At 40.4% G+C, this 10,942-nt stretch overlaps 1 protein-coding gene across 2 annotated transcripts in view; it reads left to right on the top strand.

Moving 5' to 3' along the window:
• Window positions 1–10,942, top strand: part of PPP4C (protein phosphatase 4 catalytic subunit) — a 17,570-nt gene that overhangs the window by 2,594 nt on the left and 4,034 nt on the right. The window contains exons 2-5 of one of the 2 annotated variants that reach the window (XM_072417228.1): window positions 6,664–6,786; window positions 7,688–7,739; window positions 8,445–8,495; window positions 10,103–10,204. In XM_072417228.1, coding sequence (XP_072273329.1) covers window positions 6,689–6,786; window positions 7,688–7,739; window positions 8,445–8,495; window positions 10,103–10,204 — 303 coding nt within the window. In that variant the 5' untranslated portion in view covers window positions 6,664–6,688. The remainder of the gene's footprint in view (window positions 1–6,663; window positions 6,787–7,687; window positions 7,740–8,444; window positions 8,496–10,102; window positions 10,205–10,942) is intronic. The other variant, XM_072417227.1, reaches the window with a different exon arrangement.

Raw genomic sequence — 10,942 nt, forward strand, 5'->3', positions numbered from 1 at the left:
TACTTTGCAGCCATTTTTTCTCCGTTCTGTAGTTGTGTTGTCAGCATTGTGTAAATAAGTCTGAGCTTTGTGTCAGCAGTTATCGGGGTCATGTATTTTACATCAGCACTGTGTCACAGGTGACATCTCCTTCACACAGTTACTTATCAGAAAACATTTCAGCCTTCACATATCCATATACCATTATAATGCTAGTATTGATGCCAATGTATTCTACCCATCTCTAACCTTCGTCCTGCCGCCCCCAATACTTTTGTTGTGTAAAAGTTTTTTTTTTGCTTAAACCCGTGTTTCCAAACTGCAGGAAAATGGCCGCGGTGTCCTGGCTCATACTAAGGATTTGGCGTAGGCTCCTAGCTGCAAGGACATTTTATACTGAGGGGTTATTACTATCAAGAATTAGGCTACATACACATGTGCAATAATTGTCGTTGGAAGGGATCTTTCAGAATCCTTTCCAACGACTGACGACTGCACGATGCATGAACGAGTGCTGTACATACATCACCGTTCAGCTCTATGGAGACGGGAGAGCGAAGGAGCGACGTCCTGCTGTGCTGTCTACCTCTTCACTTTTTTTAAGATTGTTTGTCGTTCGTGGTCCCGCCAGGACAGTTGTTTGGACGATGGGTGCTGGACACATGCCAGATTCCCCTCTAATATCAGCCCTGAGCCGATTATCGGACCAGAAACATTGCACGTGTGTGCACCCATTTTGTGTGGAGGACAGGCGAGCGGCACCCCACTGTGCTCTCAACCTTTGACTTGTGTAACGATCTTTCCTTGACTGATTCATGAACAATGGCAGGTGACCACTGTACTCATCAGATTCTCATCCCGGACAATAATTCCTACATGTGTACATATGCTAGAATTAGACGCCTATCTGGTGCGAATTAGGCTTTCCTCTCATTAAAGGATTTGCAATGATTCTGGACCCCCACACCTAACATTCTCAGAGGTTCTCTTCCCCGTTGTGTCCAATAAAATTATATTTCCAAAAAGTTTTTGCTTAAAGTAGTTAAACCCAAACTGAATAGTTTGGGTTTAACTACTTTATACATTCTATATAGAGTCTGAACTCTATATAGAATGTTTTTACTGTTTAGGAATCCCTGAACAAGGAACTCATTGCAGGAATATTATCTTTTACTTTTTATGAAATGACTCTGAGAACCTTATGAGGTGTCTTGGTAATCTTATCCTTGCATTGGTACCCCGGGCAGTTTTTTATTATCCAGTCTGATTTTATCATCGTTCTCCTAATCCGTATTGTTTGTGTGGCAAAGTTCCTCGGTCTCCCAGTTTAATTTTGTCATGTTTTGGGCCTTTGTTTGGGAGGCTATGTGCACCCCTCAGATGATTCTTGTCTGATATTCACCTCGGGGCTAATATTGGATGAGAATCCTAGGTGTGTACAGCGCTTGTCGTTCATGGATCCGTCCTGGCAGATCCACAAACGAGGAACGATCATAATGAAAGTGAAGTGCAGAGAGCACACATCGTTCTCTCCCCTCTCCATAGGGCAGGACGGTGCCGTATGTACAGAGCTTGTTCATGCATCGTTCAGTCTTTGTCATTGGAAAGGATTGTGAAAGATTCTTTCCAACAATTATTCCACGTGTGTATGCAGCCTGAGGCTAGGTACACCCGTGCAATTGTTCTCATTAGATAATCGGCTCAGGGCTGATATCTGACGAGAATCTTGCGTGTGTACAGGGCTTGTCATCGTCTGAACAACCATCCTGGTGTATCCAGAGACGATGGACAACAAACAATCATAATGAAAGTGAAGGGGGAGAGCACAGCAGGGTGCCGCTCCACCGTTCTCTTCCCTCTCCATAGAACGGTGCTGTATGTACAGCGTTTTTTCATGCATCGTGCAGTCGTTAGTTGCTGGAAAGGATCGTTAAAGATCCTCTACAGCGATAATTATTGCACGTGTGTACATAGCCTTACACTTCGGGGTGATAAACCTGACAGATCGGCATTACTGACATATAAAGACAAAAACTAAACCACAAGAGGAAGATACAAAGCTCTGTGTATCCAGATCGGCAAAACGTTCACTTGTGACAATTGGCAAATATATCCGTGGTAGGGAAGTGGTTTTTGTTTTGCTGCCATGGCAATAGATTTGGGCTGTAAGGTGATGCAGATACACAGATAATGTTCATTTTACTGGATCGTTTCTCCTCTTCAAAAAAAAGTGTTAGGCAAAACTTATTACTAGGTAGTAAAATATGCACAGCAATAAGAAATATTCCCTTTTCATTATAAATTAACTAAAGCTGAATATAATGAATGAATCCCACGGGCAGTACAGGCTGGACATGAAGCAAAAGCGATTCTCCTCAGGTGCCAGCGCTGCTCTTTTGTGTACTTTTGGCTCACAAAAAATGTGTTTGTACCAAACAGACAATTTTTAATAATGATGTTAAACTTCTTACAGCCCCATTGTAATATAATGATGGATGTTCTATGCAGTGCTTCTGATTGATTTATGGATTGTATACACCTGATTATATGAAGATTATTTTATTTGCTGACCTAATTAGTTGTGAAACATCTCTGGAATTCTTGTGAGGTTGCAGCCTATTTATTGCAATCCTTTGCTATGCAGATATAACATACAATATTCGGTCAGGTTTAATGTTAGCCAAACAGCCCGGTCTGAAGGCTCGGGGACGGGCACTTTACATGGCATCAATAAATCCCTTTTACTCCAGGTATAAATCCAGGTACATTGCTGTGATTGGGCAGGGAATATATATATATATATATATATATATATAATATGTATATACAGTGTTGAACCCAGAATTTTTTTTAAGCCGGATGTAAGGAAATCGTAGGTAGGTGGCAGCCCCTTTATTGTAACTGAACTTTTTAGTAACCACCCAAAACAGCTACATGGTTACTGAAATATATATAGATATATAGATATATAGATATATAGATATATATATCAGGGTTCTCCCCAGGCACTTTTAGCTGGGTGCACCACCCGGCACTCTTCAGCACCCACCCGGCTGTTTTGGGGTGGTTACCAAAGAGTTTGGTCACAATACAGGGGCTGCCTCCCACCTAAAATTTGTTCCCACCCATATATATATTGCTAAATGTCCCAGACAATTGGTTAAAGCATTGATCATAATAGTTATTCAAAGGGAAATGAACCTTTTTTTTTTACAATATTATTATATTATATACAATATATTATATAACATATTACGCAGCGCTGTGCGAAGTCCAAAGTCTTGTCATTAGCTATCTCTCAGAGGAGCTTGCAATCTAATGTCCCTACCATAGTTATTAATACAATGCAAGGTCAATTTTAGGACGAAGCCAATTAACCTTAGTAACCCTAAGCGCATGTATTAGAATGTGGGAGGAAACCGGAGTACCCGGAGGAAACCCACACAAACGCAGGGAGAACCTACAAACTCCATGCAGTCCTGGCCGAGATTTGAGCCTGGGACCTAGCGCTGCAAAGGCCGGAGTGCTAACCACTGAGCCACCGTGCTGCCCGTATATGCAAATATTGTCTTAATGTGAGTCATTAAATATGCAGATTCTACTTCCTTCATATTCCTCTACAATGATTGCAGTTTGTTTTCCTCATGACATTTCTCTGACCTGATAGGAACACGTGGAATGTATTATGACGTTCTGTTTTCAGTCATTCCTGTATCATTTCCTTTTACATTTACCAGCAAATCTGCAACTGGTGAATACTAAACATCCCATAAAGCCAATCTACTCCTGAATAGTTGGCCAATTTGGGGTTCCTGAGCTCAAAGTGGAACGGTGCTATTGCCATACAGGACACAGAATGCGTTCACATTACTGCTAACGTCCGTAGCTGCCCTTTGTAATTGATGAAAAGCATGCGGCTAGGGAAGGGGGCATCTAGGGAAACCTATTGCTTTGTCCTGAATAGGTGAAACGGATCAACCTCAACCATAGATGCAAAATCTGATTTCTTGTTAACCTAAAACATCATAGCGTGTGGGTAAAGTCGTGGTTTCGCTCGGATAAATATAAAGAAATGTTAGCTTGTTCTCGCCTGCGTGCTGCATACATTTCCATGTGAATAAACTTACATTGACATCCCTTTATATGTAAAGTAAGAATTGTATTTATTTTAAGTTCAAAACCCTCACCATGGCTTTCAAGACTGAATGGGAGCGCAGAGCCTTCTAAGATGCGTACGTCATATATTCCGGGAGGCTCTGGCTGCTCCTTCTGCGCATGCCGTGCTCTTGAGCATACGCAGAAGGGGAATTTTTTCTCTAAGTTGAAAGAGATACTGATCTCACACATGCACAGTAAGATCGTCTCCCCAACAGCGTCTACATCACCCCATCTATCACCTGCGCAGTGCGAGATCGGGTAATGTAACAAGAAGACCGGAAGAGAAAATACAAAAACACCAGAAGAGAAAATAGAATGGCGGCGCTCAGAAGAAGAATTCAGGACATCGAGGGATCTGCAGGAAAAAAGGTAAGTTTGCTTTTTTTTTAAGTTCTGCTTTAGGTCGTCTAAAAATAATTCTTCTTCCTGATATGAATTTATTTTTACATGCCGTCTTTATAATGACCTTTAAAACTCGTTTCCTTGCTTAAGATAAAGCTGTAGCCTTGGGGTTGTCATGTCTTTGTACATTCCTCAGTATTTCATCTCTGGTCAACTTTGCTCTTCCATCGGCGGCCTTTACATGAGGCTCACCCATTAATCCTCTTGTAGGTGGTGCTCGCACATAGCCGGCTTTCTAAGCCATGTGACCGGGTTATGTAATGGGAAGAAAGTGTTACTTGGCTGTGGACTTTACTAACTGGGCCGGTCCTCTTGGCTTGCAGCCTCATCTCTACCCAGCTGGAAATGGAAATTTGCTGTGTTCTAAGTCCGAAGGACATCGGAGAGAGATAGGAACGGCTTTTATGGTTACAGCTTTTCCAGCAATAATCCTTCCTAGTAAGCTGCAGATTTGCAACAAGTGCTGCTCAGATGTATACATTCCGCTTGACCCGATATGAGGTGATGGATCCCGGAGATTCCCAGCTCTCGTGTACCGACACATTTTTATTGTAGTAGAACTTCTAGCAAACTCTCCACTAGATGCCAATAATTGAAGATGTGCAATTCTTAAAATGTCGGGCTAACAAAACACAGTAAACATGACACACGCTGTGTTAGATTTTCCTCCTTTTACAGACTTATTTTGCAGTAAGCTTCAGGCTCACGCTATGACGCATGGAATGAAGTGTATTGCCTATGGCATTGCCTTGGTAACAAGCCTCGTGGCAGTCGTAATGACAGACTTGACATTTTTCTAGTGTTCATTTTGTTGGCCACAAGAGTTTTCTTTTTGCAAGGTAAATAAACCTATTTACTTGGTAATAGCATGTTATAAATGTGGCTTCATGGACTTATTATAGTGTGCGGTGGTGACGGGTCTTTTATTGGTGTCTAGTTTTGTGGCTGTGCTCCGTCTGACCATAATGCAACACCAATCCATTTATAGGTCCCACCCATGAAAGTTGACCACCGCTGGTTTACCTGACCGTGCACAAATCAACCAGCATTGTAAAATATATCATTTCTGTTTGTTTCTAAGAGAATACTTGGAGAAGTTCCAGCTACTGGACAGCCAACATGTCAGTGTAGTTTCAGTGTTCTCCCCGAACCCTTTTTTAGCACATTTCAGCAACCGTCCGTGTGTTTTGGGGTGATTACTAATGAGTTAAGTCACATTTCATTTTTCCACCAACCTTTTTTTTCTTCCCACCCAGCCCAAAACATTTTTTGGGTTGAGCACTGTAGTTTCAGTGGGATTGCATGTTCCTGAATAGGTTGTATGTAACGTGCTCATTCCCATCAATATTCCAGTGTTAGACGATTGCAAGGTTTATGAAATGGTTCATTTCATTAGCCCGATGTGATGAGAGGTTACCTTATGTCCTCACGTCACCTCTGTGCTGGGGGACAACCAGGTATTGCCATTCAGCATTTGAAAGTGTTGAATAGAATTCTTTGTAACTCCGTCAGGTTGTATTGTGTTCTGTGATCTCAAGGGAGATTTACCCTCCTTGTCATTGAACAATAAAATGATGGGAAATCCAGAATTAATATTGGTGTTGGAGATGAGGGGTAATCTTCCAATACGGGTATCTATTTTGTTGGGGATTGTCAATGGGGGAAGCTTCTTTTGTTCAAAATGTAACATGCAGCTAATTTTGTGTAGTTATAAATTCAGTCAGATCCTGGTTTCCTGTTGTCTTCAATGGAATCCGATGGATGATGGTGTCTGAATCCCCCGATGTTTTCTTGATAATGGACTTGAATACCAATATTGCAGTGACAAATGCTGAAGCTGGGGCTCGGTGTTCTCCCCGGTACTTTTCAGTAACTACCTGGCAGTTTTTGGGTGGTTACTGAAGAGTAGGGTCGCAATACTGGGGCCACCACAACCTACCTAAAGCTTCTTCCCACCAAGCTTATCAAAAATTCTGGGCCTTTGAAAGAAGACCTCCGAGAGAAATGATTTTGTCTCAAGGATGCAATTTTTATCATGTCTTTGTTTTCCTGCCTATGTAACCGTTTGGATGTTGCATTGTTTTCTTCGTGCATTACCTGACCATTATTTTTTTTTCTTTTCAGTAGACAGACTTGTGGAGCAGGAGCCATGACTGAAATCAGTGACCTCGACCGGCAAATCGAACAGCTCAGACGCTGTGAACTCATCAAGGAGAGCGAAGTAAAAGCTCTTTGTGCCAAGGCCCGGTGAGTATTTAGAGCCTGACCATTGATGGACTATTATTATTTTACTAGGGTTGTTGTTGGTCTACGGGAACAAGTGTAATACTTTTCTTTAATATTTATCAGGGGCTCTAATACTGATTGGTGTCACTCCGCTGCAGTACCCCTTCTCATTTTCCCAAAATGTTTTTATTAATTTTCAAAAATACAAAGACACTCAAGCAACTGAAACCAATAGGGGAACAAAATATGAGGGGAGGAGGGGAAAACACTCATAACACTTTGGTCAATAAAAAGAAAAACGACACAAAATCAGCCAGTGGAGTCTATAGTTAAACCTGTGGATCGTTAGATATATTAGTAATATACCATGTAGAATATTGGAACAGTTCAAGGATTGATGTGCGTTCTGAACTCGTAAATGCATAAAGCAGAAAGTGGTACCATCCCTTCTCATTTTAATGTCTTCAGTCTTCCAGGTTGATGTCGTTCGGCCTGGAAGACTAAAGACCTGCAATGGAGTCAATGCTATTATTGCACCAAAAGGGCCTAATTTGTCCTATGGGCATGCAAAAAAAATATATTCTGTTAATGGCAACACCTTTTTAGTAAAAAATACTTTGGAATATATACTATATACAAATATGGGAGCCGTGCTGAAGAGCTACAAGTGCAGCCCCGATTAGGTGTTAGATAGAAGTACTTTTTTCTAGTGACTAGTACTATACATTTTCTGCACATTCTATGCTTATTTCATTCTTGCATAACAAATTCACAATGTCTATGTAGTATATTGACTTTCTGTCAATATACTACATTGACAGAAAATCAATGTAGAATAGTAGAATGGAGAGCCTGAGAAAGCTGTATCTGGCAGGTAGAATAGACACCGAAGTCTGACAGTCTTTTTCTTTCTTTTTTTCAGAGAAATTCTAGTAGAAGAAAGCAATGTCCAAAGGGTGGACTCCCCTGTCACGGTAAGAAATATTCTTTTTCCCTTGTTCCATGGAGAAGGTGCTTCACAATACTTAGCTTCCTACAGAAAAAAAAGTTTTAGTGTCTCAAGAAACGTTCAACCTCATAATGAGTATGAAGGTGAGGGAATCCAATTGTTTCAATGTTTTCCTCCAGTATCCAACCCTGGATCCTCATTCATCTCATTTTCCTATAAATCCACTTTTCACATTTGTGTACGTGATCAGGTTTCTGCTCTTCTGTTTACCAATATAGTAAATGAGTCTTCATCCTAGTCATGTGCTGTCCTTGGCTGTATTTTGTTGCTGCCAGTGGTGACCTTGTCTGTGATCGCTAAGCAATAATAATCTCTGCACTAATTTCTCTACCACAATACTGCACCCAGTCAGTAAATATTTTGCTACTGACCCTGCGATTCACTACACGCCATGCCAAGCAGGAACTGACATGCACATAGCCGGCTAAGGCTACTCAGACACCGGTTTGAAGCAGAGCACTAACCACGCTTCCTTGGGATTTATAATGACCTTCAGTGGCAGGGAGGCCATCAATAAAAGTTCCATTACATTGCTATTGTTACCCTGATCTATTTATAACTGCCCAGAGCAACACACAGGATTTGTAGTAGTTACTTTACTTCAAAACTTTTCAATCTGCAACTGTTTATATGTCCGCGTCAGTTATAATTGCCTTTTGTTTCCTAACAGGTTTGTGGCGATATCCATGGACAGTTCTATGACCTGAAAGAGCTATTCAGGGTGGGTACTGAAGCGGTCATGTGATATGTGGTCGTTTTCTCATGTTAACATGGTTCCTCTTATAACCTATAATAAATTGGTTTGTGTATAAAGAATACAACGGAGAGGAAGAGGATTTTTTTTTTTGGATCTATATTAAAAGTATACAAGAGTTTATATAAAACAATGTAATCGATTGAAATTATACAATCTTAGAGGAACACTTTTATCTGCAGTACATTCATGCAGTGAGGAGGGGTCCTTTTTTTCTTCAAAACTAGACAATAGCATCTATTTTTATACAAAGAGGCAGAATGATTCTTTGCTAGCACAGTACATAAAATGTATTAATCTTTGACATATCAGTGTACAATCAGTGTATATATATATATATATATATATATATATATATATATATATATATATATATATACACTGATTGTATGATGCATTATCATAATCTCTAAGGTTTCCCAACCCCCTGAGCAAGCCCATATAATTGTATAATTTCATTTGATTACATTGTATTATATGAACTCTGATATACTTTTAATATACAGGGCCAAAAAAACCCTCTTTCTCTCTTTGTTGTATTCTATTTATTATTTGACTCAGTGGTTAGCACTTCGGCCTTTTCAGCGCTGGGTCCCAGGTTCAAAACTCGTCCAGGACTCTATCTGCATGAAGTTTGCAGGTTCTCCTGTGTTTGTGTGGGTTTCCTCTCGGTACTCTGGTTTCATCCCACATTCCAAAAACATGGAGTTAGGTGATTTTTTTTGCGGGGAAGCCAATTAACCTAGGACTGTATTCATGACATATGACAATGGTAGTGACATTAGATTGTGAGCTCCTTTAAGGGACAGCTAGTGATATGACTATAAACTTTGTACAGCGCTGTGTAATATGTCAGCAACAGTAAATGTCTATTACTGTGTAATAATAACATCCCCAACTACTGCTACTTTTTAACTACCATGGATGCCCATGGGGGTACATAATAGCACCTGTCTGGGCTCAGTGCTACTGCACTGAATGTAGATTAAGTTGTCCTTAGTAGTGATATTTACCTTCAATGACCCTCCTGCCCTGGATATTAAAGGACTGTATCATTAGAGGATTAAATACTCAAAATTATATCTGCAATCAGGAAAATTATTTTCATTATTCACCATCCTTTTATTGATATCTAAAAGAAAGACGACTTCTGCAGGTTACTGCCATTTTGAATGTAACGTCAGCAGCCCCAGATGGTTCAGATGTCAACCTCGGTAGTATTTCCCTTCACTTCAGCTGGGCCAGCACAGAATAAATATTCCCAAGAAAGTCAGCTGTGCTGGGGAAGTTAATTGATGGAGTGGTCAGGTTAGCTAACCAGCTCAGACTTATCATTGCAAGTGAATAAATAAATGTTTAATAGGTGGAAAGATCCTACAAGTAAGCAATAAAAAGTTATTTTTGATGCTGTGCTTTTACTTGCAACAAAATGTAATAACTGGGTCTCTTTAAGGTGTGTGTCTACTGAACTTTTAATAAAGTTGGTTGGGGACAGTAGGCCTTTATTTAGCCCAAACAGTTCGATCATTGTCGCATGTTGGGTTTACAGGACATTCTTTTATGTTTCCATACAGGTGGGTGGTGATGTTCCAGAAACCAATTATCTGTTCATGGGAGACTTTGTGGACCGTGGCTTTTACAGTGTTGAAACATTCCTACTACTCCTAGCACTAAAGGTAAAAGAAAAGATGATGAAAAACATTTTTCTGGCTTTTTTATGCTTGTATGGGGCTTAATCCTAACAAAAACAGAAGGCCTTATGGATATTTTCAGCAGAGGATCCAACAACAGGTTAAAGCAGGAGCATAGAATGCAGCCATCTATATTTTTATATTTCTCTGCCACATGCAGTACAGCTTTCTTCTCCACTTTAAAAGGGGTCACATGGCCATAAGGTGAACCCAACGCACCACTTCAGCATATCCACCTAACAGCATACATAATACATGATAATACAACAACACACATTGACTGTTCAAGAAGGAACATTTCAATTCTAAGGAACAACACTGCATTCACACAGAGCAAAAATATTATTAATAATAATAATAAAAAACAGGATTGATATTGATATAGCGCCAACATTTAGGCAGCTTTGTACACAGGAGGAGAGGATCCTGCCCAGAAGAGCTTACAATCTAGGACGTGGGGGAAGAATCACACAATAGGAGGGGGGGATATGGAATGGTGGGTGAGTAGTGAGGGTTTAGTGGGAGACAGAAGAAGATGGGTTTTATGGGCTCTTTTAAAGAAACAAAGTAGAAGCAGGAAGACTATTCCAGAGAGTCGGGGCAGGTATCAAGTAGGTAGGTTGGACAGGAGCTGTGGAAGGATTTGAAGGCAAAGCACAGGAGATGAATTTAATTCTAAGGTGAAATGGAAGCCAATGAAGAGTACTACAAAGAGAGGCAGCA

The sequence above is a fragment of the Pyxicephalus adspersus genome, chromosome 7 (assembly GCF_032062135.1).
Source record: "Pyxicephalus adspersus chromosome 7, UCB_Pads_2.0, whole genome shotgun sequence".
Lineage (NCBI taxonomy): Eukaryota > Metazoa > Chordata > Amphibia > Anura > Pyxicephalidae > Pyxicephalus > Pyxicephalus adspersus.